The sequence below is a fragment of the Gymnoscopelus microlampas genome (assembly GCF_963454915.1).
Source record: "Gymnoscopelus microlampas genome assembly, chromosome: 4".
Taxonomy (NCBI): Eukaryota; Metazoa; Chordata; class Actinopteri; order Myctophiformes; family Myctophidae; genus Gymnoscopelus; species Gymnoscopelus microlampas.
Genome location: NC_139941.1, coordinates 47,436,469 through 47,464,210, shown reverse-complemented (window position 1 = coordinate 47,464,210; position 27,742 = coordinate 47,436,469). Strand labels below are relative to the sequence as shown.

Here is a 27,742-nt window from a genome sequence, read left to right as displayed (position 1 = left end):
TAGGTGCCCGGACTGCAAGGCCAGCGATCCGGGCCTCCCATTTTTAATCTGATGTTTAATCCTGTCTGATCCAGGAGCACCTTTTACCAGTTTAACTTTTTTGACTATTACGTCTCCGGTGAGCACCTGGTGGCCTCGTTCTCTCAATCATTTCTATTAGAGCCTATGCGTGTGACATCATCGTACCCGGAAGTTATGTGGGAACGCCTACTGAGTGGCAAAAAAATACTTTCTGGCCTTGACAGCCCATACATCCAAACAGAAAAGTTCTATCTGATTGTATTAAACAATGTTAAACTCACCAACATGGCAGCTGTACGGAAAGCTTGAATTTTCCTCTTTCTATCTGCAAAGTTTTTGTTTCATAAAAAATCCACCGTAGGGACATGTTATGAGATGCTTTTTGTCAATAGACTCTGTGCAGGTGATTATTTTTCTAAGTGTCTAAGTGTTCTAAGCTTTGGAGTTTGGAAGTGCTCGTTTTCAATAACCCAACGTCCTGCTGCCTCCTGCATTATGTGCAATTTAGAAACAGGTGGTACGCAGGACCGTTGAGTGATTTCCAACGAGCACTTCCAAACTCCAACGCTCCATGCTGCTCAATGTTTTGCCACTCAGTCTAGATGAGAGGGGGGCGTGTCTCGGTGTAAAAGTGACGCACGTGCATACTCTCTATTCTATATTATGTGGTCCAGGGACCAGGTGTCTATGTTTTGTCTAAAGAGCTATTATCATACCTGCCATTCTTACTTATAAACCCAATAATTTTTTTGGTATTTTTTTCGTACATCCAGTAATATTATTATTATTATTATTATTATTATTATTATTATTATTATGTTATATTGTATCGATGTGTTAGCACAGTCTTTGCGGAACACGTCCACGAATATTTCGCTGCTTTTACCTGTATGAGTGAAATAAACTTACTATGGCTTGCAGTGGCTACACATTGCTGCTCCATATAGTATTGTTCTCAGGGTGGCTGTTGAAACTTGAACTCACTGGGAGTGCAGGACTTTGTAAAAGTATCCCAACAGGGCCCGACTCCCCACCGACACGCTACAGTTTGGCTGACAAAACCACATCTCTCTGAGCCAACCACTCCAGTGGTACAAGTGGTATTAACAACCATTAATAGTAGAGCTCAACTACTGGCCCTACAACCAGACAACAGACTGTTTTGCTTGCTCACTAAACCACATGAACCCTATAAATGTGGTGTACGTTCAAGGAAAATAGCAGATCTACAAGCTCTCAGCGGGTTGCGTTGCAACGCTTTCTGAGCTTGTGGATTTGCTTTAGGAGGGGAAAAAGGACCGTGCCTAGAAAAGACCCCTGGGGGACTCTGGCCAACGAAGTATAAAGGGTTTAATTAGTTAATTATTTAACATTGTGTCTGCAGTTCTGCACACAAACAGAACATGTGGGTGTTTTTTTCCCTAGATTGTTGTTATCAGGCCGGTGCCTTAAATCTGAGCATTAATTTTACACTTGAGACATGAAAACAAGGAACGAACTCAAGACAGCAAACGGCTATGAAAAACTGACCTCCTTTGCCGACGGTGAAGGAAGAGCTCTTTCCATGTCCTTGTTTCTGATGTCATGTTTCCTCTTTACGCGTGTTGTTATACTGCAGTGCAGTTGTTGTTGAGCCTCGTCGGACACTTTGTTGTTAATTAGGTCTGGTCAGCTTGGTGGCCGTGACTTTACGTCCTCCTCCCATTCCACTCATCGCACTGGCAAGGTAGCAACCGTCTCCATAGTAACAAGCACTGCTTGTTTTTAACAGCATGCCGGGCCCCGGCAAGACATGTGAGCCAAAAGTGTAACCTTCAAAAACAGAGTAAGGAAGGGAGAAATCAAATGGTGTTTGCACAAAGTACACATGCAGTACATTATAAGGATAGACACACATAAATGTATTGGCGATCGCCCTGAAGATCAAATGAGTGCTTATGACCATAAAATGCTATTTCAAAACTATAGCAGGCTGCTGTGAAAACCAAGTAAACATGACTTATCGTTCCTTCACAAGGAGACTAACCCTAACCGACTGTAACAGTTTAGAAAGCCCCACTATAGTAGCAGCCCCTATACTAGCATACATGGGCAACTGGCGGCCCGGGGGGTCACATGCGGCCCCAACCTTCACTTAATGCGGCCCGCAGGTTAATATCAGAATACTGATATATTATTGATTTCAGCTGTTACAATTCTATTGTCTTTGTTATGTCCAATGCATTTGTCTTTAAGGTCATAAAGTTAACATAAGTATAACTAAATGCATTTGAAATTAAATAAAACTGTTACTTTTCAGGATTCTAATTCAAAAATAGCACATAAAAATGTCTGGATTCTAATGAAATAGCAAAAAACGCAGATCTACAAGCTCACCCTAACCCAAAAATTTTAGAAAAGTAAACATAAGATTATCAGTGGCAAATTTGGGGGAAGTGTATTGCAGTGATTCTCCAACTTTTTCATGTCAAGGACCCCCCAACATTATATGTATTTGGCCGCGGACCCCTATCTCAAAATATTTTGTTCCAGGGACCCCCCAGAAGCAAAGATTTGACTTACAAATGTTCACTTTAAAAAATATATATATTCAAAGATTTGCAAAATGTTCATGATTTTTCAAAAATAGCAGATCTACAAGCTCATAGCGCGGCACTCGGTGCCACGCTATGAGCTTGTAGATCTGCTATTTTTGAATACCCAAAGTCTAAAAGGTCAAAATTATTGTGATGCTATATTAACGCCTTACAGATTGAAATAATTGAGTATGTTGTGTGCAAGGTACATTTTGACCAGAGGGTGGCACTAGAGGCAAGGTAATAGTGTCCCTCAAATAGTGGGGACATTCATCCCTCCTTGCTGAACAGTTGGCTATGCCAGACAGTGGTTGAGCGCTGTGAGCTTGTAGATCGGCTATTCTCACAATTTTTGCCACCTTCTTATATTATTTGAAGATTTGGCAAATGTTTGATTTTTTTTAATAGTATAGTTTGTTTTGGATGCAGTAATGGCTGATTTCTTTCAGGTATTAAAAAGGTCTTAAAAGTCCTTCAGTTTTAGATGGATAGTACTATCATAATCATCATCAACCATGTGTAGGAGAGTGTGTGTGTGTGTGTGTGTGTGTGTGTGTGTGTGTGTGTGTGTGTGTGTGTGTGTGTGTGTGTGTGTGTGTGTGTGTGTGTGTGTGTGTGTGTGTGTGCGTGCGTGCGTGCGTGCGTGCGTGCGTGCGTGTGTGTGTGTGTACGCGCGCAAGACAATAAACAACTAGAACATGAGTCTGCAATGCATACAATAGGCTCTATGCACAGCAGCCATATTGGAAAGAAATTGGGCCTCTTCTTACTTCCTTCAAAGGTGTTAACAATGATACTAATGAAGGCTCTGTTCCATTCTGGTCATAACAGAGTCAGGGTGCTGATATTGTGCATGTTGGCTCACTAAAGACACTCCATTTTGGTTCCCAAATGGCCCCTTATGATGGGTGTGTAACTCTGAGAGTGTACAAATGGAACCAAAAGGACCCGTAAGGGTCCATTTGGTTCCATTTGTACACTCTCAGAGTTATGGGGGTCCTTGAAAATAAGACAACCACTATGCCACACTAAATGGAACAGAGCCTTAATTAGTATTATTGGTAACACCTGTGAAGGAAGTAAGGAAGGGGCCCAATGTATTCCCAATATGGCTGCTGTGCATAGAGCCTATTAGTAAATCCTTTCTTGCTTCCTTTAAATAGATAAATAGAGATTTGATTTAAATAACATTACTCCGGCCTATGTGGTCTACAATGCAGACAATGTAGCCTACTACTATTAACAGAGATATTAATCAAGTTTGATTCACATTTTGTGCCAGCCAGCATATTATGCAGAACAGGTGTGAACAAAATAAGTTTATCTTTACAAAAAAAACAATTGACTGACGTTTAGGCTACTATTCTGCTGTATTGTGGAATGAATTATGATAGTATAGACACATTCACTCATAAAACAGTCTATAAAACATAGTTAATACTTCTTTTTCCTACAAGTTATGCTGCTTATGGTCTGCTAAAATAAAATGCAGCACTTCATATTATTCATATTGGCACTCAAAACTTACAACAGTGCTGGCTCTCGCGCCTTAGACGAGATGTATTTTATCGATAACAACCACCCCACACCCCCCCAGATTGCCCTGGAATGTCAGCTCCGTACATGTACAAATACTAAAGATAAGGTGCTTACCCCCACGTGCCCCAAATGTTAACTCGGTGTCCGGCGTGTTTGTGCAATGTATTAGTCGATATTCTTAAACAAAGAAGTGTTTTAATCCCGTTTGTGGACGAACGCCATTTTCCCCCCTCGTTTACTTCCTGTTTACATTGAGTGTAATTCCGGTTTTCACCGGATGCGCCCCCTCACTAACGCCCATCGGAAACTTTAGACAGAATGATCCACAAACGGGATTAAAACACTTATTTGTTAAAGAATATCGACTAATACATTGCACAAACACGCCGGACACCGAGTTAACAATTGTGGCACGCGGTTAAGCACTTTATATTTAGCATTTGTACATGTTTGGAGAAGTAAGGCTTTGGAGCTGATATTCCAGGGCAATCTGAGGGGGTAGTAGCCAAGACTCTCGTAGAGATTAAAACAAAAGTCAAATTCGATACATTACATCCACGAGTCTTTAAGCTACTGCTCTCCCATGGTTAAAAATCAACCACGAATTTAATTAAGTTGTTAATTCAAACTAATTGTAGCCTTATAGGCCTACATGTGGGCCCACCGTCCGTGATAATTATCAGCTGTTAACTTTTCCACAAATCGGACATGGTGACCAGACGAATTCCATGAAACCCTTTCATTTTGTAAAATTATAAAAACTTCAGTCGGTCGAGCCATATCCTATAACTTGTCAAATGTGTTAAAGCATAGTCAGTCAGGAGCTTTTCAGTTTGAGAAATGACTATAAAGTAGGCCTTTAAAAACCTACCTTATTACTTCATCACCACCAAACAATTCCAAGTGCCCAACCCCCTCCTTCGCGCCAAGGCCAATCTCATGTGACGTCACGTCACGTGACGTAGACAGACCTGCTTCATTTGTCTAAATAATCATATTAGTTATAAATAAACAGCAAGTATGCTACATCGCACATCTGGCATCTCTAGCCGTTGCTTCACTGGCACATTTGCTCCATAAAAGATATAACTAATATAGGCTTATCAGTTTGATCGGAGGTCTGTTTCTTTGCCATGTTTTTCAACAAGAGATGGCTGTTTGTTGCTCCCTACACAACACATGGCAACACACTGACAGTGATGGAATAAGTACTCGCATTTTTTTTTTTAAATGACTTGAGTAAAAGTATCAATACCACATGTAGAAATACTCTGTTACAAGTAAAAGTTGGTATTCAGAATTTACTTTAGTAAAAGTGCAAAAGTATTGGCATCAAAACATACTTAAAGTAGGCTGCCACAAGTAAAAGTACTCATGCAGAATCAATGTCCCATTTCAAGTTTTCAAAATGTATAAAAATCGTTTGAAAATAGCAGATCTACATGCTCACAACGCATGGCGGCAGTATTGAAAATTGTAAATACTCCACTAAAGTAAAAAAAAATACCTCAAACGTAGATAGTTGAATTGGACAAACTGAAGTGGTTGTGGTTAGAAAGGAGGGAGAAGCTGGAAGTGGGGATGAGGATCTAATTCAGCCACAAACTCATCATCTCCCTACACACAAACTAAGACAGTGTGGCCCCCATACTGTTGTTCTCTGGGACCACATTTGCACATGAACCTCTGGGATGTACACTACAGAGGATACAAAAGGAATGCTCACACACTAACATAACAAAAGGAAGGTCCACAGAGGTTTTGGCAGATGCAAAAATAGAATATATATGTTTAATGAGGATCCATAGTAAAACAAATTAAAGAGTGCTACCCAAATAAAGGTGTAGGTGGCAATGTAACATGTTTCGGTTAAAAAATACATCCTCAGTCTGCCATAAAGAGTTAAGACACATGTGTGTCTTATAGGGACAAGACAGTCAAGAGGATCATTCATGTTCCAGGGCTCAGACCACACACAGATTAACAAGACATTTAAAAGAATTGTTCTATTTTTGCTTTGCATCGGTCAAACCTCTGTGGCCATTCCTTTTACTGTATGTTAAGTGTGCGAGAAAACCTTTTGTATTCATGGTATTTAAGTTTGGCTAACGCACCGCACTGTAAATCCTTTTCTTTTTTACAATTCAGAATAGCAACAATGTTTCTCTCATCTTTGACGTACACTACAGAGCCTACCAATTAGCAATAGTGTTTTGACACCAACCTAACGACCTGAAGCTTAACATAACCCAAACCTCATCCAAACTAACTTTCCCCAACATTAACCATACTGTACCAACAGTTAACCGATTAAGACTAAAAAGCTAAAAAGCATTATTTTACACTTTTGGCTATTCAAAAATAGCAGATATACAAGCTCATAGCGCGGCACCGAGTGCCGCGCTATGAGCTTGTATATCTGCTATTTTTGAAAAATCGTGAAAATCTTTGAATATATATATTTTTAAAGAAAACATTTTTAACTCAAATCTTTGCTTCTGGGGGGGTCCCTGGAACAACATATTTTGATGGGGGTCGGCGGCCAAATACATATCATTTTGGGGGTTCTTGGCATGAAAAAGATTGAGCACCACTGATATAGAAACATACATTTTCAGAAAACTGTTGAGATTTAGGAGACGTGTAGAATCGGCTTCAGGTCTCAAAGGGTTAACATCAAATCATCCCTGTATAATGAAGGGAACATACAACTGAACATAAATGCGACGGTGCTCTGAGGGCTTATGTAAAACAGGACACATTCAGAAGGGATATTCATTAACGTCACATCCTGTAGAGATGACAGTATTGTACGTCTCATGACAAGTGTAGTTTGGTTTATTGATATAAAACCTTTATTCTCAAAAAGAACATGGAGGTTTGCCCTCATTTGCAATGCGCAAGAATACAAAAAAAACGGAAAGATCAGTTAAAAACACACAACAGATATAAGAAAGAAACAAAATAATTACCCTTTTGGTAATTTCTCTGAAGCCTGTGTCTATAAAGTACTCATGATTTATCCAATCATAAGACAAGCATTAAGGGCTTAGTGGGCAGAGACGCTGTCTGGTAATCAGAAGGTCACCGGTTCGCCTCCCGGCCCAGGTCTGTGCGTCAAAGTGTCCCTGAGCAAGACACTTAACCCTGGTTCAGGTAGGTTAGGTTAGGTTCAGATGATGCTACTGTATATAGTATGATGTTTTTCTATGAAGTACATCTGTAACAAAACTTGAACCGTTAAAGAAATAGATGTATATTTGCATCTTTTTCATTGCAATATGGATTCACTTTTTCATTGTAATATGGATTCATGATTTCTATGAGTGTCCTTTGCATGACCCATCAACAAATAAACTGAGGTAAGTGAAAAATAAAACCGTTTTTATCAAACAGTAAAAAAACAAAAACAGTAACCATTAGGTAAGGTTACAATGTGTAAAGTGGGGCGAAGGAAGGTGCAACGTAATGGTCCCTGACAGTCATTCAGTGGGTTGGACTGGTCTCTTCTTGGCAGGGTTCTGTGCATCATCTTCCTCCTCATCTTCCTCTCTGCTCCTCTTCATCCTGCCATCCTGCTGGGGGAGCGCGCACACACAGGTTCAGTGTATCATCGTTTACATATTAACACTGAATATAGCAAGTGCATTAAGGTTTCAGCATACTTCTGTGTGTGTGTGTGTGTGTGTGTGTGTGTGTGTGTGTGTGTGTGTGTGTGTGTGTGTGTGTGTGTGTGTGTGTGTGTGTGTGTGTGTGTGTGTGTGTGTGTGTGTGTGTGTGTGTGTGTGTGTGTGTGTCTGTGTGTTGGTTACCCTGGCATTTCCAGCAGCAGCTTCGGGGGCATCAATGACGCCGCGAGCCTGTTCCAACACTACAGGGTCCTGAGAACGAATGAACAAACACATTATAGACATTCTCTAACAACATGAATATTACCGTAATATTTTAACCCTTCATTCAAGTCTTCAAAGACCTCTCATGAGCAGCAAATTATGAATTAAGTGTTGGCAATCCAAATTTGATGAAACGCATTTCGGCTACAAATGTCGCCGAAATTCATTCCATTAGTACCGCCATTACTCCGACCGATGCTGAACTTTGTTCGAAACTGGGGTCCGGGGACGCCCAGGGGTCCTTGGGGGGGTACCAGGGGGTCCCCAGCAAAATGTGTTAATATAGCGTCATAATCATTTTTAACCACTTTAACTATTATTTTATACTTTGGCAATTCAAAAATAGCAGACATACAAGCTCATAGCACGTCACTCCCGTGCCACGCTATGAACTTGTACTGCTATTTTTGAAAAAACTTTAAAAAAAAAGTTTATGCAAATCTTTGAATACATATTTTTAAAACAAACATTTTTAACTAAAATCTTTGCTTCTGGAGGTCCCCGTCCAAAAAAAAATTTCAGATGGGGGTCCGCGGCCAAATATATATCAAGTTGAGGGTCCTTGGCACAAAATGACGTCATGAAGAACTCCAGCAGTGCCTTTCAGAACTTTGTTTGGTAGTTCTTGCACATGTTCTAACCAGCTGAACAAAGTTCTGATAAAACATTGTGTGTGATTAGTAGTCAGACACTCGATGTGCTTGTGATTTATACCGTTTTATTTCCGTTTTGAAGAAAGATTGGCAGCGGACAGACTGTAAAAATGTAACCTAAATGTTGCTTCACTTTTGTGTGCGTGCGTGTGTGCGTTGGTTACCCTGGCATTTCCAGCAGCAGCTTCTGGGGGACCCATGACACCACGAGCCTGTTCCAACATTACAGGGTCCTGAGAAAGAATGAACAAACGCATGCACACATTATAGACATTCTCGAACTCTCAAAAACACTGATGAAGACCTGAGTAGCCGAAACGCGTCCGTTTGTCATGAATGCTGCTGCGGTAAATTAAGAAATTCGAAGAAAATGCACCTTGTGGGTGCGGACTGTTTCTCTCCAATTCTCTAACATGAATATTACCGTAACATTTTAACCCTTCCTTCCAAGTCTTCAAAGACCTTATGCGCAGCAAATTATGACGAGTGTTGGCGATCCAAATCCACACTTTACAATGGCCACCGTTATAGGAAGGCTCATATTTGGACAATCTCGACAGACACATTTTCATGAAAGACATGACCAACGAATATAGCTGATTGATTGATTGATTGATTGATTAGTGTATTGAATATCAAAATTCAAAAGGATAAAAAACACAAGAAAGCCCGTAGGCTTGTTTCAATTGTGGTCCTTCTGAATATATACCAAGGCCAGGAACCTGGCAGCTGAACCTAGGAGCTGCTCAAGTCAACTATGCTACATTTATAGCCAAAAATGTATACCTTATCAACAACTTAAATGAAAACATTCCATTATTACTGTCATCTCAATCCAACAACCTGCTGTGCAGTTACACCTCCTCCTGAACAAACCCAACAATCTACACCATATTAACTAGAGAGGAAGGAAGGATGACATTGTTGACAAGTAGTAGAAATAGTAGTAGCACTATAACTACTAGTTGTAGCAGTACTAGTACCATTAGTAGTAGTAGTAGTAGTACCTGTAACCAGGGATGTTGCAGAGCTTGTTGTATAGTGAGTCTGTGAGTTGGATCGACTACCAGTAGTTTCTTCACTAGGTCTTTCGCTGAAAGACATACAGACAACAAGAAGTCGATACACACTTTATAGTACAGTACATACTACTGCTCAAAGCATTACAAAAGGCATAGTGCATCTAGTCTACTAGAGAGTGTGCAGTAGACTGCTTTCCTAAATAGTTTGAAGTAAAAAGGAAGCAGTGAACAAGGAAAAACTGCGTTCATGTATTATGCTCCACACAAATGGAACAAACTTCAGGACTCTCTGAAACCGGTGCGATTGGTCTCAATAGAGACATTCAGGGTGCTTCTTGAGGACACACTACATAGTGACTGCACCCGTTTCATGTCACACTATGTTTATTTGCATCTGTGACATTGTAATGCGATTAAAATGTTTGTTATTGTTTCTCATTATGCGTGCATTTTATATGTTGTTATCAGGGCGTACTTGAAAAAGAGAGCTTGCTCTCAATGGGCTTTCCTGAATAAATAAAGGAAAAAGAAAGAAAGAAAGAATCTAGTGTACCATAAGGTACAGTACTGCCGCCTAAACTTAGTCAAGAACAAAAAAGGCGTAATGCATTTTCGTATACTATGTAGTGAATAGTGCCTAGGATCAAGGGTGTAGTGCGTTTAGTGTACTGTAGTGTGTGTAGTACACACTGTAGTATATACTGTATATACTAGTGTCCTATATATAGAGACAGTGTCATACCCTGTTTAGAGACGGCATCCCATTTGTCTGGCACCATCTTGAAGACTCCCTGAGTGATCTGTTGCTGAACAGTTAGATCCTTGCTCCAGTCCTTATGGAAGGGTGGATAGCCACAAAGACTGACACAACATACATCACATTAATGACTACTGGGAAAATGGTAAGAATGGATAGTAACTGTACACTAACTTTTTCAGAATTAAAAACACAAATGCAAATTGAAGCAAGATGTAGTTTTATTTAACCAGTATGTACTACCACACAGAAAAGCCCTTTCGCCAACAATAGAGAGTAATAGAGTAGTAAGGTCAATATGTAGGGCTGGGCAATTAACTCATTGAGTGCCCGAATTATTTCTGGCCATTTCTGGCCAGTACGATTTTTATTTTATTTTATTTTTTCAAAGTAAAAGTGCTTAGGAAGCGAGATACAGCCTTTTTCAGTTATAAGTTAAACAAGGAGTGGATGGAGCTGCAAATCTTCAGATAATGATATCTTGGGTTATTTTAGTTTTTTTCAAAAATATGTGAAACACGTTAATGGCACGTTGCACCATAGTGGTAAAACATGTGAAACGTGTTAATGGCACTCAATGAGTTAAGCCAAAATATATAGAATATAATCTAGGCACATGTTTGAAACATTCGTGATATTGATTTGAAGTCACATCGGCCCGCCCTTACTACTTAAATGTTACTAATTGTTAATACCTGTGATTACAAGAATAAAGATGAGCAGACAGACAGACAGACAGACAGACAGACAAGCAGCGCACCAGATAAACAGGACGACTCCCAGACTCCAGGAGTCAACCTTGGGGCCGTATCCTGTTGCAGTGTTGGCTTGGGTGAAGACTTCAGGGGCGAGGTAGTAAGACGTTCCACACAAAGTCTTCATTAGACTGGCCTCCTCTAAGATCTTAGACTGGTTAAAATCTGTCACCTACACACACACACACACACACACACACACACACACACAAACACACACATATCTATTCTTGTCACCTTTATTAGTTAATCTATGCCGATCTAAGTTGGTTACTTCGATTTGTTTTGCTTGACCACAAATGTTAAGTATGTTATTGAGATGGCACTTGTTTGTTTGTTTTCTACCAAGATTTTTCTTAACCCATTAAGACCTGGAACTGTGTCATTTTTAGATTTGCGCTAAAAAGCATTATTTTACACTTTGGGCTATTGAAAAATAGCAGATATACAAGCTCATAGTGCGGCACCGAGTGCCACGCTATGAGCTTGTAGATCTGCTATTTTTGAAAATTCGTGAAAATGTGTGCAAATCTTTGAATATATATATTTTTAGAGCGAACATTTTTAACTCAAATCGTTGCTTCTGGGGGTTCCCTGGAACAAAACATTTTGATGGGGGTCCGCGGCCAAATACATATAATTTTGGGGGTCCTTGACATGAAAAAGATTGAGCACCACTGATATAGAAACCTACGTTTTTCAGAATACTAATATTTGCACAGTAGCCTGATCTCACAGAATAACCAGCCTGATCTCACAGAATGTAGTATACATTGCACGGATCCAGTGCACCTCATTCCGTGCATAGTCGCCTAGAAAACCCGAAAATCCGTGCATATGTACGGCGAGTCCCACGGTGGGCGTAACCAGTTGCAACCCGGAAGCAGAGCAGTCCCCACAAGAAAATGTACGATTCTGTGCCTATCGGTACACAACTCAAACGGCGCTGAGTAGGCTCAAGCGAACGTCGCAACGTTCGGGACGGCAACTCGTTCGCTTTAGCTTACTCGGTGGCCCCTCACCTCCGAAATGGTTTAGTCACAATGGGGGAGATGTGAGGCGGCTATGTACTTTTTTTCCCCCGGGTTTTCCAGTTGTCTATGCACGGAATGACACCTCAGTGCAATGTACACTAAGTCGCGCGAGATCAGGTTGAGCCTACTGTACGTCCCATGGACACACAGCCGGTGAGTTGAATGCGTCTTTTCTTAACCCATTAAGACCTGGAACTGTGTCATTTTTAGATTTGAGCTAAAAAGCATTATTTTACACGTTGGGCTATTTAAAAATAGCAGATCTACAAGCTCATAGCGCGGCACCGAGTGCCGCGCTACGAGCTTGTAGATCTCCTATTTTTGAAAAATCATGAAAATGTGTGCAAATCTTTGAATATATATATTTTTAAAGCGAACATTTTTAACTCAAATCTTTGCTTCTGGGGGGTCCCTGGAACAACATTATTTTGATGGGGGTCCGCGGCCAAATACATATAATTTTGGGGGTTCTTGGCATGAAAAAGATTGAACACCACTGATATAGAAACATAGGTTTTTCAGAAAAGTTGAGATTTAGGAGACATGTAGAATCGACTTCAGGTCTCAATGGGTTAATGACGTGCGTCAGAGACGCAGGACTATCAGCATCACTGCTAGGGTTCATTTCACTTAATCCAATTTGGAGAAGAGCATCTGCCAAATGCCTATTGTGAAAGTTTATCCTGTGAGATTTATCCAATGTACACAGTATTAATACCCCATGTCGCTGGCCGCCACAAAATGATCAAAACATACATTATCGTTTACAAACAAACAGCCAAGCACCCGTCCCTAACCCATTGAGACCTGAAGCCGATTCTACATGTCTCCTAAATCTCAACAGTTTTCTGAAAAACATATGTTTCTATATCAGTGGTGCTCAATCTTTTTCATGTCAAGGACCCCCAAAATGATATGTATTTGCCCGCGGACCCCCATCACATTCTTTTGTTCCAGGGCCCCCCCAGAAACAACGATTTGAGTAAAACATGTTCGCTTTAGAAATATATATATTCAAAGATTTGCACACATTTTCACGATTTTTCAAAAATAGCAGATCTACAAGCTCATAGCGCGGCACTCGGTGCCGCGCTATGAGCTTGTATATCTGCTATTTTTGAATAGCCCAAAGTGTAAAATAATGCTTTTTAGCTTGAATCTAAAAATGATACAGTTCCAGGTCTTAATGGGCTAAACGATGCGTGTCTGTGTAGAGTGTGTGTACCTTGACCAAGCAGATATCTTCCTGTGAAGCTAGCAGAATGTTCTCCGGTTTCAGGTCTCTGTGGATGATGCCGTTGTTGTGGAGATACTAAAACACACACACACACACACACACACACACACACACACACACACACACACACACACACACACACACACATCCTGACTGTTATTTTTATTATTATATTAATAATCAATTGAATCAATATTTTATATTTGTATTGTGATAATCTGAGTATTACATCTGCGATATTGTGATTTTTATTGATTGACATATGTTGGCTCCACCCACCTCCACCGCACAAAGCGTCTGGTAAAAATAAAGCTTAGCTATTGGCTCCTCCAGCGATTTATTCGACCTCACTCTGTCAAATAACTCTCCACCCTCCATCCTGACAGGAAAAAGAGAAAATCTATCCATTTTTTTCTCCATTGTTTTTAGCATATGGTCACAGGCCAAGTCATGTAGAACGGTGTGTGTGTGTGTGTGTGTGTGTGTGTGTGTGTGTGTGTGTGTGTGTGTGTGTGTGTGTGTGTGTGTGTGCGTGTTTTCAAAAGTAGACCAATCACAGCTCATGCATGACATCATGAAACAGAAGCACCTGAAGCCCCCAAAACCTGGTGCCTGGTTAAGTAAACTGAAACTTGGTCCGTAAATTAGAATCTACTAGACCATACCCGGTCGACGCATCCGTGGGGGGATATGCGCACATGATCTGGCAACCCGGGAGGAAGTTCGTCCCATAGCTGGGCAGCCCCGTAACCATGGCGACATTCTTTGACACAAAAGCGCTAATAAGAAGCTGAGATTTGATGAAATTGAAAAACGGGCTTCACAGTTAAGTTCAGATGGTAATGGTCAATGGCTGTGTGCAAAATCAGAGCAATTGGTCCAGCCACTGAGGAGAACCGGGTAGCTTCACCTACGCTTCACCTACGCACCTACTCAAGACGGTTACTAGAATTATAGTATGATGCATTGTCTTATTGGATAAGTATAGTATTTATAATATCACCATTTAGAGAGAAAGACAGAGAGAGATAACATGCGTTTTAAAGAGTATACATCTGTAATACATATCATGACATATCTCATGAAATATGAAGTAAAGAAATGGGAGTCCTCTACGGGCTTCCTGCTTAATCGAGTTCAATATGTCAAGATCGATCATTTTGACCACTCCGGCATGTAAACACTGCAAATGATCTAAATAGATACATTTAATTGGGGACCCAAAGAATTTTGACACGACCCATATGAAAGACCACCTGTGGGTCCTGCAGACTCATTACATTGAAGACCTAGCAACAACTAGGGATGCAAATTATCGATCAATTCATTAATTGATAATTGATAACCTTATCAACCGATTAACCGGTTAACTGATAAGCAGCGTTTTTTTTAAATCTGAGAATCTTAATTTCAGATTTAAAAAAAAATCCTAAAAAAAAGTGCTTAGGAGCTGAGATACAGCCTTTTTCAGTAAGTTATCATCATCATACCTTGGGTTCTGAACATTTAAAAAAAAAATATATATATATATACCGGTATATATTTTTATTTTTATTTTTTTCAATTAATTGTTAATTGTTTGATTTAATCGGATAATTTCTTAATCGATTAATTCGTTAATCGATTAATTGTTAATATCCCTAACACTGACAGTGTGGTATTGTGGTAGTCAGTGTACCAGTGTGGTCGACTAAGTTTAACAGTGTAGCACAGTATGTGAAACAGTGTAGCAGACTAGAGAGTACGTGTTAACAGTGGGTCCGTTTCAGACTCACAGTTGCAGTACAATGTAATAAGACTCCTCGGATTGATAAAAGTCCTCCGTTTTGATGAGACAGGGCTATAAGAAAAGGAGAGGACAGAACATTAGATGAATCAATACATTAAAAGAACATTTCATTCATTTTTGTTTTATGCATTTTTCCTTACGTGATCTATTTTTTGGAGAATGCGTATCTCTCTCTCTGCATTCATGTCCGCCGTCTGTCCGATTGGAAGAAAATATTAACAATCGCATGCGTTCTGACACTGGATAAAACTGACCATTCCTTATAGCCGATCGTCTGATGGCACATGATGGGATCAACTGGGTATCAGCCCTGTATTTACACAGAGATGATTGACACGTGACTCACCCCTACTGACGGGAAGTTCTTCTTGTGTATGACTTTGACGGCTACCTTCTTACAGGTGGAGCGCTCAAACGCCAGCTTCACCTCACCACACACCCCTCTGGAATGAAGAAACACACACGCACACATTACTAAATGCATTCCGGCATCTTGACGATTGTACAAAATGTCTATTTTTGGAATGTCTTCTAAATGTCTTCTTGAAAAAAACGTATGTTACTATGTCAGTGGTTCTCAAACTTTTCCATGTCAAGGACCCCAAAATGTATATGTATTTGGCCCAAGGACCCCCTTCTCAAAGTATTTTGTTCCAGGGACCCCCAGAAGCAAATATTTGAGTTACAAATGTTTGCTTGAAAAAATATATATTGAAAGATTTGCACACATTTTTACGATTTCTCAAAAATAGCAGATCTACAAGCTCATAGCGCGGCACTCGGTGCCGCGCTATGAGCTTGTAGATCTGCTATTTTTTAATATCCAAAGTGTAAAATAATGCTTTTTAGCTCAAATGAAAAAGTGACACAGATGCGTTCCAGGTCTCAATGGGTTAAGAACTGGATTCAACTGGGCGCAAATCTGTGACATCTTATCTACTCAGTATTAATTATTAAAATGGTTGATTTGCATTAATTTAGATTTTGTTTAGAGACGACGGTTAAAAAGCAAGTAACAATGCGAACCGCTGTAAAAACTAAAAATATATAAAAACAACTATAACAGACTAGATGGGCGTGAAATAAAATTTAAATTAAGACTGGGACCATATGGAACTACAGTAATTTACATTATCAATGCCACATTGTAACCCAAAACTCATTTCAACCACTTGTCAGCTGCAGTTACATGAGACAATTTCTTTAATTCTTATTAGTATTATGAATACAGTTCAGTCAGATAATATGTCCTATTTTCTTCAAGTTAAAGACTCTTTCTAACGAATAAATAAAGCAACTGACAAGATTGACGAGATTTGTGTTTTCAGTGGTTTTCCACAAGATGGTGTTGTTCGCTACCCTATGAATGATGCTTTCACTGCCAGATGACGACAGACCTGGAATTGACGTTTTTTTTTTTTTTAAACTCGTTTATTTCCTGTTTATCTCCTGTTGGAAAATGGCTTCATCTCCGTTCCTGTTGCTTTAGGCAAAAACAAGTCACATTCAACAGGCCACAGCTATGCAACGGATGGCAGTGGCGTACCACTATTACTCTGGCAGTTAACACAATGAGTGCCGTAAACGGTCCGGCCCGTTTTTGACCCAATTTTATTTTTATACGTGGGGCCCACGTGGGGCGCTAAAACGAAACTTTGGGATCATCCAAGGAGTTTCTGAGAAGGAGAGGCCGGATGTGGATCCATGTCAAAGATCCTTCCGGTCGGCCTTTCCAATGTTATCTCCTTGACTTAAAGCTTAATATCTCCATTTCTTTTTAACGTGGTGGAAGCGAGCCGTTTGCGATCGGCCATCACGCTGCAATGGAGGATCGCGTTGGAAATATTATTGTTCCAGGCGTTAGTCGGGACCCTCCGCCGTCTCGCACGCAGGCTTTGTTTACATGCACTTCCGCGTCGGGGCTTTTACAGCACGAAACATATCAACGTAAGTGGATGGAAGAAATGCAGGCACCGAACGTATAATATTTTAATAAACCTCTTAATTGACAAAAAACATTTTTTTAAAGTTAGATCAATAATCAGATCTGGTGGGTTCAAGTACTTAATAACGTCTGACTCACGTGCCGATAACCCGGGTCACCAAGTACTTCTGTCTGAACTCCTGAGGATAGTTGGTCTGTTCATCTGCCATCAAGTCTATAAACATAAAGACTGTAGACAGAGAGACATCAAGTCTATAAACATAAAGACTGTAAACAGAGAGACATCAAGTCTATAAACATAAAGACTGTAGACAGAGAGAGACAAGTGTATAAACATAAAGACTGTAGACAGAGAGACATCAAGTCTATAAACATAAAGACTGTAGACAGAGAGACATCAAGTCTATAAACATAAAGACTGTAGACAGAGAGACATCAAGTCTATAAACATAAAGACTGTAAACAGAGAGACATCAAGTCTATAAACATAAAGACTGTAAACAGAGAGACATCAAGTCTATAAACATAAAGACTGTAGACAGAGAGAGACAAGTGTATAAACATAAAGACTGTAGACAGAGAGACATCAAGTCTATAAACATAAAGACTGTAGACAGAGAGACATCAAGTCTATAAACATAAAGACTGTAGACAGAGAGACATCAAGTCTATAAACATAAAGACTGTAGACAGAGAGAGACAAGTCTATAAACATAAAGACTGTAGACAGAGAGAGACAAGTCTATAAACATAAAGACTGTAGACAGAGAGACATCAAGTCTATAAACATAAAGACTGTAGACAGAGAGAGACAAGTCTATAAACATAAAGACTGTAGACAGAGAGAGACAAGTCTATAAACATAAAGACTGTAGACAGAGAGACATCAAGTCTATAAACATAAAGACTGTAGACAGAGAGAGACAAGTCTATAAACATAAAGACTGTAGACAGAGAGAGACAAGTCTATAAACATAAAGCCTGTAGACGGAGAGAGACAAGTCTATAAACATAAAGACTGTAGAGAGAGAGACATCAAGTCTATAAACATAAAGACTGTAGACTGTGGGTACATACACACATGTCCGTTCGTGACCGTACAGACGGCCGGAAGTCCCATCCACTCCCATGTTAAAAAAAAACGGAAAGACGGACGCGATCCGGTCCGGAAAAAGCACATCCTGTTTCCGCAACACATATGTATACCTAACAAAATTGCCGGATCCGGAACAAGAGCTTCCGTTTCGTAGCGACCCGTTTCACGCCAGCAAACGGAGATGTGTGTATGTACCCAGAGAGAGACAATCAGTCAGTTCTGCATGCTTCCTTCCTCTGAAACCCTCATTCAGCCCGGTGTGTGTGTGTGTGTGTGTGTGTGTGTGTGTGTGTGTGTGTGTGTGTGGGACCAACCCCACATTTGACTAGCATGCACTAAATAGCCCACCCCCAAAAAGCACCTTAAAGCATTATTTGCTTTATCAAAATTAAAGACTTTACATAAAGTTGACAAACTGTATCATCATCAGTTGACAAGGACATAAAAAACATTACCCACCAACTTCCTTCATTACATTTTTGCATTGCAGTATACGCTACACACTACACAACCCCATTTGATTAACCGATTCTGTGGTCCCTTTGTGTTTGTTTAGCTCGTTGACTCGTTTTAGACAAACACGTCTGAGCTAATACACACAAAGGCGTGTACAGAATGTAATGAACTTGATCGACAGCAGATGATTCAACATGTTGAATTCAACACCTGAGCACTTTCGCCAGGTCCAACTTCCTACAAAAATACGCACACACCCAGCAGGCGACCCCCAGCCAGTGTTGATTTTGTTGACTAAAACTATGACGAAAAATGTTCGTCGACTACCTTTTTTTCACTCACGAGAACTAAATAAAAACGAAATAAAAACTAAGCTACGATGACTAAAACTAAATATATTGACAATTTAGTCAACAAATAAAAACTAGACTAAAATGTTAGTGAGGGACTAGTGGAGAAGAGATCCAGTAGAACTAAAAGACAAGTCATTTTATGTTTGGTTGAGCTTGGGTGTTGCGCTCTGAAAATAGCCGATCTACAAGCTCACAACGCGTCGCAGCGCGACGCGTTGTGAGCTTGTAGATCGGCTATTTTCAGCATGCAAATAAGTGTAAAATCAGGCATTACGACGCCATCAAGGCACCGCCAAAATACATTTTAGTCGACTAAATCAACTGTAGATTTAGTCGACTATAATCTTATGATATTTAGATGACTGTAGATGACTTATATTTAGTCGACTAAAACTAGACAAAATCTAAAACATTTAAGATGACTAAAATATGACTAAAACTAAATGGAATTGTATTCAAAAGACTATGACTAAAACTAAATCAAAATTTGCTGTCAAAATCAACACTGCCCCCTGCGCACAGGACCTCTGTGGTCCGGTCCGCTGACTGACTTTGGATTTGCAGCTTTTGACCACAGTGTGCTGGAGGAAAAACAGTTAGAACACATATCATCAGATGAGAACGTGATCATCAGATGAGAACGTGAGAGTGAATGGAGAGATACTAACCTTTGTTGGTGGGTTCAGCCAGTGCCAGGACATCATTGTTGACCAGAGGAAGCCTCTTTTCTTTTCCAATTAAACTCCCATTTAAAAACGTCCCATTGTTACTCTGATCCTCTACATACGCGATGGTATCCTCCTACACACACACACACACACACGCGCGCGCGGAGAGAAAAGACAGTCAGTTTGTCAACCAGTCATTTTTGCTGCATTCACAAAGCTAGCAAATCAGTCATTCATTCAGAAATCTGTTAAATAAACTGTTCCCTGTACACATTAGGTGATTTATTTTGTTTGCGCTGTCAACAAGTTATGTACATACTGGTGCCATTTAGGTATATAGCAGAGAAGCAGACTAGATCTACTGGACCAATTAAGCTCAAAATATTTAAAATCAGAAAAATAATAAGCTGTAGTCTAAAAGCTTTCATTAACCATTGAAGCCCTACAGTATATACTTTGTACTATGAATTGCGAAAATAGCCAAGTTACGCAACGCAAAATACTTTTAACACATCGGGTGCCGAACACGGTCTGAACCGTGTGTTTACATAGTGGCGCTCCGGTGCCGAACACGGTCTGAACCGTGAGTTTAGTCTTTTTGTTTGTTTTTTCGTTTTTCTCCGCGCGGGCGGGGCTAGAGCAGCTCTGGGAGCACCCATTGTAATCCTGCGAAGGAAGTGCCAGATCGCTCACCGGAAACAACATTTTTTCCCCCATCCGCTTCCTGTCTATTTCCTACTTTGAAACACCTATATCTCCGAATCTGTTTCCTGTGGGGAAAACCGGGCATGCGCGATGCGCGATCCCCCCCCCCGTTGTAACTGGCGAGGGAAATGTTATGGTTCCAGGCTGTAGCCAGGCTCATGGCACAACATGAATCGATGCTTTTTTTTGCGTGGATTTGCTTGTAACGCACGCGGAAGCTTTAAACAGCAAAGCGCAGTCAATGGGGAGAATGCTGGCACCCACGGTAAGTGGTTATGAAAAAATGCTGGCACCCGATGTGTTAAAAAGTCGGATTTTTTAATTTTTCACCTACAATATAAAAATGGCATGCCCAAAATAGGAACAAGGTCAAGGTCAGTGTGCCTTTATTCTTCTTTTGACCGGATTGAAGTGCAGTTGTGCAAATAACTACTGTGATTGGTTCGTCACAGACCAATCACAGCAAATACATTAGTAATCATCTAAAGAGAGCAGCGTGGCACACTTTGTGAATCACTACACACAATTCTCCAAATGTTCCACATAGGCCTGTCACAATTATTACATAATTGTCTAATCGCAATTATTTTAGATAATCGCAATTTTTGCATAATCGTCATAATCGTTTCCATGTTGAAAAATGTTCTCACATTTTCAAATATTTAAAAAAAAGCAGAAATAGCTGAGAAATAGCTGATCTACAAGCTTACAACGCGTAAGCTTGTAGATCAGCTATTTCTGTCATTTTTAAAATAAAATTATTAAATATGTCAATAATTACTTTGTATATTTAAGTTATTTGTCAAATCCCGGCCTGTGCAATGTTTTATTTCGAAGCCTAAAAGGTAAACAGAAATATTTTTTTAATTCATAATGTTCCAATGTTCGATGCCAAACACACAATTAAAATCGTTCATCGCAATTATTCTAGTGACAATTAATAGTCAACTTAAATTTGTAATCGTGACGGCCCTAGTTCCACATTCAAGTTATATCCTGAGGTAAAACAGTTGGAGTTGGGTAGCAAAGCAGTCAGTTAACCATCCTGCCATTGAACCAGTCAGTCAGTCAGTGATACCTTGACTATCCTGAAGTGTTTCTTACTGATGATATTTAATCGTCCCACTGCTTCCAGTGCGGGGTCCTTAATCACGTAGTGACACTTCGTGTTTCTCCCAAACTCGTACTGATCCTCCACGCAATCTGGAAACCAGCAAACACACATGATGTCAGAATAGAACACAACACAACACATCACCAACTAGAACCTTCTCTCCTTAAAGGGTTAGTTCAGATTTTTTGAGTATTTTCTGTAGGAAATACTTACCATTAATGTAGTGGTTGCAAAGGTATTAATTGATTGCCCGAGTCCCGTGGTCAGAGTTATGGTCCGTTTCTGATAAATATGAAGTAGTTCCGGTAGATTAGTAGATTTGGTGGGGGCCTCTCATTAAAAATAAATAAATTAAAAAAACTAACGTCATTTGTATTGTTGACCTATTTCTACCATATAGAGCAGGTTTTGTTCAATTTCGACCCCTCTGTCACATGGTACTAATGTTTGTGTCCAGAATCACTGCGCCGCGGCAGCCTACTCACACACAAAATATATGATACAAAAAATAGTACCATGTGACAGAGGGGTCGAAATTGAACGAAACTTTCTCTATATGGTAGAAATAGGTCAACAATACAAATGACGCTAGTTTTTTTAATGTATTTATTTTTAATGAGCGGCCCCCACCAAATATAGTAATCTACCGGAACTAACCACTTCAACCCTAGCATCCCTTTTCTGAGGAGAACGTTAGCCAAAAATAGCAGATCTACAAGCTCACAACGCCTCGCGCTGCGAGGCGTTGTGAGCTTGTCGATCAGCTATTTTTGGCTATAGGAGTTATAGGTGCAGAGGGAAAAAAGAGCAGCAAAGTGTTTATCTGAAACACAATTTTATACAATACAGAGGGGGTCCGTGCTTCATCTCTCTCAGCTAGGGGGTCCTTGGCCTGAAAAAGTTGAAGAAGACCCATGCTCTAAGCTGTCCTACTGTCTTTCTCTCCACCCGTCTCCCTCTCAGCTTTCCTACCATCCGTCTCTACTATTTCCCCTTCAAATGTCCTTTTATGATGCGTTTGCTAAATGTTTTATGTAAAGCACACCCAATTGCCATGTTGTGGAATATAAATAAACGTGCCTACAATGTCTCCGTCTCAGCTGTCCTACTGTCTGTCTGTCCTACAATGTCTCCCTCTCAGCTGTCCTATTGTCTGTCTGTCCAACAATGTCTCCCTCCCAGCTGTCCTATTGTCTGTCTGTCTGTCCTACAATGTCTCCCTCTCAGCTGTCCTACTGTCTGCACTACGGTAGTGTTTCCCCTAGGGTGAAGTTCTACTTCTAACAGTGGCGCTAAATAATAAAATCGCTCATTCTGATTAAAACCAGGAAAAAGACAACACGTACTGTATGCCGTGCCATATCATAATTCAATATCTAGTCTATCACAATATTTATTATACAGCATCTATATATTGGCAAGCCCTAGTCTCTCTATCAGCTTCCCCACTGTCTGTCTGTCTGTCTGTCTCTCCTACACTGTCTGTCTGTCTGTCTGTCTGTCTCTCCTACACTGTCTGTCTGTCTGTCTGTCTGTCTGTCTCTCCTACACTGTCTGTCTGTCTGTCTGTCTGTCTGTCTGTCTCTCCTACACTGTCTGTCTGTCTCTCCTACACTGTCTGTCTGTCTGTCTCTCCTACACTGTCTGTCTGTCTGTCTGTCTGTCTGTCTGTCTCTCCTACACTGTCTGTCTGTCTCTCCTACACTGTCTGTCTGTCTGTCTGTCTGTCTCTCCTACACTGTCTGTCTGTCTGTCTGTCTGTCTGTCTGTCTGTCTGTCTGTCTGTCTGTCTGTCTCTCCTACACTGTCTGTCTGTCTCTCCTACACTGTCTGTCTGTCTGTCTGTCCGTCCGTCTCTCCTACACTGTCTGTCTGTCCGTCTCTCCTACACTGTCTGTCTGTCTGTATCTCCTACACTGTCTGTCTGTCCGTCTCTCCTACACTGTCTGTCTGTCTGTCTCTCCTACACTGTCTGTCTGTCTCTCCTACACTGTCTGTCTGTCTCTCCTACACTGTCTGTCTGTCTCTCCTACACTGTCTGTCTGTCTGTCTGTATCTCCTACACTGTCTGTCTGTCTCTCCTACACTGTCTGTCTGTCTGTCTGTCTCTCCTACACTGTCTGTCTGTCTCTCCTACACTGTCTGTCTGTCTGTCTCTCCTACACTGTCTGTCTGTCTGTCTGTCTGTCTGTCTGTCTCTCCTACACTGTCTGTCTGTCTCTCCTACACTGTCTGTCTGTCTGTCTCTCCTACACTGTCTGTCTGTCTGTCTGTCTGTCTGTCTGTCTCTCCTACACTGTCTGTCTGTCCGTCCGTCTCTCCTACACTGTCTGTCTGTCCGTCTCTCCTACACTGTCTGTCTGTCTGTATCTCCTACACTGTCTGTCTGTCTCTCCTACACTGTCTATCTGTCCGTCTCTCCTACACTGTCTGTCTGTCTGTCTCTCCTACACTGTCTGTCTGTCTGTCCGTCCGTCTCTCCTACACTGTCTGTCTGTCCGTCTCTCCTACACTGTCTGTCTGTCCGTCTCTCCTACACTGTCTGTCTGTCTGTCTGTCCATCTCTCCTACACTGTCCGTCTGTCTGTATCTCCTACACTGTCTGTCTCTCCGTCAGTCTGTCTGTCTGTCACTCCTACACTGTCTGTCACTCCTACACTGTCTGTCTGTCTGACTCAGTGTCTCTCCTACATCGTCTCCCTCTCAGCTTCCCTTCGGTCTGTCCTTCACTAAACTAAAACCATTCCATTACAGTGACATCCTGCGCGTATTAGAGTTGGATTGATTTCCAGCCTACCTCGTCCGGTCTGCTGTACCAGCTTAAACCGGATCCGTTTGATTATGTGGACTAACTATTATTACTACTATTCTAAAAACGCCTTCTAAATCTATTTTTTTCTGAAAAATGTCAAATATTTGTCAAAGAATTACAACAAATGTATGTTGCTATATACTGTACATAGCAACAAGAAGCCCAAAATGGGTTCCCGTCCTGAAAGGTATGGTTACAAATAGGGCTTCCCGCCCAAAACGGGTTAAAACAATAAAATAATAATGTTTGCCTAGTACAAACGGAGCTATAATGGACCAGGCTTGGGAATGGGTGTCATGTAGTGCTGAACTGTGTGGAGGGTTCTGTAAGCCATTGGTTCTCAAAGTGGGGTCCGAGGACCCCCAGGGGTACTTGAGGGGGTTCCAGGGGGTCCCCAGCTAAATGATGGACAGGGACCAAATGGACCCTTATGGGTCTGTAACTCTGAGAGTGTACAAATGGAACCAAATGGACCCTAACGGGTCCATTTGGTTCCATTTGGACACTCTCAGAGTTAAATTAACATTGATTTTACAATATGAATCGGGGTCCCAGAGACATACATGCCATTAAATGGGGGTCCGTAGCCCTAATGCACGTCAAACTGGGGATCCTTGAAATTAAAATGGTTGAAATCACTGCTAGAGAGCCGTAAAAATCTTCTATTATGGGGGTCCCTGGCTTATCTTTTCAAATGGGGGTCCGCGGTCTAATAAGTGTCTATTTGGGGGTCCTTGGCACGAAAAAGTTTGAGAACCACTGCTGTAAGCGAATCATCTTGGACACCTACTGACTGCAGGTTTGCATACAGGAGTGCATAACACACACACACACACACACACACACACACACACCAAAGTGTAAACACAAACCATGTACTCTGTAGCCTCTCTTCATGGGCAGGAGGCGGCCCCACGGCTTGGGGACGTCAGGCTCCTCGGGGACGGAGGCCAGAGACGACACTGGGATGGTGTCCGCGCTGCTGACCGTCCCGGAGCCACTGGACGACTGGCTGGCTGAGGACGGCCCGCTGGACGAACTGGATGCAGCGGTCTGCTGCTGCTGCTGGACGGACTGGGACGACTGGTGCTCCAGGGACTGGGTCTCGGGGGTCTGCGAATGGGAGGCCTGATTTGGGGGCGACTGGGTCTTCTTGTCATCTTGGCTGGGGAGGTCTTCCGACATGCTCGACCTGAAGGAAAAAACGATGTATTATTAAACACAGACCTGAAGTCGATTCTACACGTCTCCTAAATCTCAACAGTATTCTGAAAAAACGTATGTTTCTATATCAGTGGTGCTCAATCCTTTTCATGTCAAGGACCCCCAAAATAATATGTATTTGGCCGCGGACCACCATCAAAAAAAATGTTCCAGGGACCCCCCAGAAGCAAAGATTTGAGTTAAAAATGTTCGCTTTAAAAATATATATATTCAAAGATTTGCACACATTTTCACGATTTTTCAAAAATAGCAGATCTACAAGCTCGTAGCGCGGCACTCGGTGCCGCGCTATGAGCTTGTATATCTGCTATTTTTGAATAGCCCAAAGTGTAAAATAATGTTTTTTTAGCTCAAATCTAAAAATGACAGTTCCAGGTCTTAATGGGTTAAACGCAGAGACGCACAAACGGTCAATTGAGAGCCAGCTCTCTTTTCTAATGACACCCTAATATGTCAGAGTGAGAGTAATATCTCAACGACAGATTCTGTCGGCACAACTGCCTTAAACATGTAATGATGTTGTTAGTAGGGATAAACACAGAAGGACCCAGGAGGAAGTGGACTAAGAAAGGGGAGGGGCCAAACCAGAGTTCCTGTTTTACACAAAAAAAGGGAGGTGGTGCCCCCAGAGGCAAAAACAAAAGGGAAAACAACTTATTTCCCCTTTTTTTCTGAATGGGTTTCCAGATTGGAGTGAGAGAGACAGACAGACAGTGGGGGAGAGAGGGGGAGAGGGGGGGGGGGGGGGGGGGGGGGGGCAACATGGATCCCACTATTCTGTTCTATTCTGTACTAAACTGAACCCAATACAGTCTGGAATGGTGATAAAACATTCAAATGTCCCAAACATGAAACATTATCATCCCATGTGTCTCCATGATGTAAATGTTTTTTTCTCTAAAAAGCCTCCATCACTCAATTCAATAATGGCACTATGCTGTCTTGTGTTTATTTACAGGAAATCCCCACTATGTTCAAGGACTGTCTGGAGAGAATATAACATCTTTAGCCCAGTCCAATGATTCCAAACGCAACTAGTTGCAACCATTATCCCCAAATGGCAACTGGTCTGTCCAGATCGCTGCCATTTCTTGCAACTGGTTGCAAGTTTAGACTAGTTTTATTGGTGTGGACTGGGCTTTACGCTGTGCGGACAATGGCTCTCCCTGAATGTTTGTGGCGACTGATTTATTTACCTTGTATGCATCTGATGCAAAACACATACATAGTCACATAATGTGTAATTCGTTTGACTCAGGCCAGGGGGTGACTGCTTAAATCAGCCATCCCACAGAACCCTATTGAACTGGTTTCATGACCCAGCCCTGCTGCAAGTGAAGTGACCTTGATGGAACATAAACAGGATGTACTGCAGGAAATCCATGTCAACCACAAAAAAAAATCTGTTATTGAAACTCACACATAAGGCGTTGTGAGCTTGTAGATCTATTTTTGAAGGAATAAAAAAATCTCTTTGTGTCCAAAATTGGGACACCACACAAAGTGGGTGTACTCCTCCCAAAAACAAACACCAGTACACACACACACACACACACACACACACACACACACACACACAGAATGGAAAGTAGATGAACAGAAATGGCACACAGACACAAACAAACTAGTTATTAATGTTAATAATAATGATTATTATGATGATGATTTTTCTCCTGTCAGCTTAATAGTATCTCTATGGCATCAGCAGTGATTGATGCATCAACACTATTTTATAGTCGATACTTGCATAGGCTTGCATCTACGGAAGTAGTCATCATCATAACAACACTGATTCATGCACTTCACTTTAGATTCAATGAACCAACAATAAACACCATACACTTTAATGATCATCATCTTCTCCTCTTTCAAACTTACCGCTGTTTGTTTGTTTGTTTGTTTGCAGTGAAAGCTGATATCTTCTCGAGCCACACGTGTACACTGTGTGAATTGTCCGGGATGTGGAAGAAGCAATGTGAACTCTATGAAGAAACAGTGAGTGTGGACGCTATGCACTCTGGGAATTGTATTTCCTAGTGTTGCTATGTCACGCATGTCATCCCGCCACCGCGCAGCCAATGAGAAGTTGTGAA

At 41.1% G+C, this 27,742-nt stretch overlaps 1 protein-coding gene across 3 annotated transcripts in view; it reads right to left on the bottom strand.

Annotated features, from left to right (window-relative positions):
* chek2 (checkpoint kinase 2) overlaps nt 1–27,642 on the bottom strand; it is a 339,656-nt gene extending 312,014 nt beyond the window's left edge. Inside the window, exons 1-16 of one of the 3 annotated variants that reach the window (XR_014600701.1) lie at nt 27,528–27,642; nt 25,298–25,617; nt 21,578–21,702; nt 19,795–19,927; nt 17,360–17,450; nt 15,623–15,719; nt 15,417–15,470; nt 15,263–15,327; nt 13,767–13,866; nt 13,476–13,562; nt 11,222–11,388; nt 10,447–10,565; nt 9,690–9,775; nt 8,847–8,915; nt 7,949–8,017; nt 7,369–7,714 (exon numbers count right to left, since the gene is read on the bottom strand). Coding sequence is in view for 2 of the 3 variants with exons in the window: in XM_084056103.1 (XP_083912229.1) it covers nt 7,619–7,714; nt 7,949–8,017; nt 8,847–8,915; nt 9,690–9,775; nt 10,447–10,565; nt 11,222–11,388; nt 13,476–13,562; nt 13,767–13,866; nt 15,263–15,327; nt 15,417–15,470; nt 15,623–15,719; nt 17,360–17,450; nt 19,795–19,927; nt 21,578–21,702; nt 25,298–25,610 (1,671 nt within the window). In the remaining variant the exon portion in view is untranslated. Of the gene's footprint in view, nt 1–6,970; nt 7,715–7,948; nt 8,018–8,846; nt 8,916–9,689; nt 9,776–10,446; nt 10,566–11,221; nt 11,389–13,475; nt 13,563–13,766; nt 13,867–15,262; nt 15,328–15,416; nt 15,471–15,622; nt 15,720–17,359; nt 17,451–19,794; nt 19,928–21,577; nt 21,703–25,297; nt 25,618–27,527 lie in introns of those variants that run through there. The other 2 variants (XM_084056103.1, XM_084056104.1) reach the window with 2 other exon arrangements.
* Nucleotides 27,643–27,742: the final 100 nt, after the last annotated feature.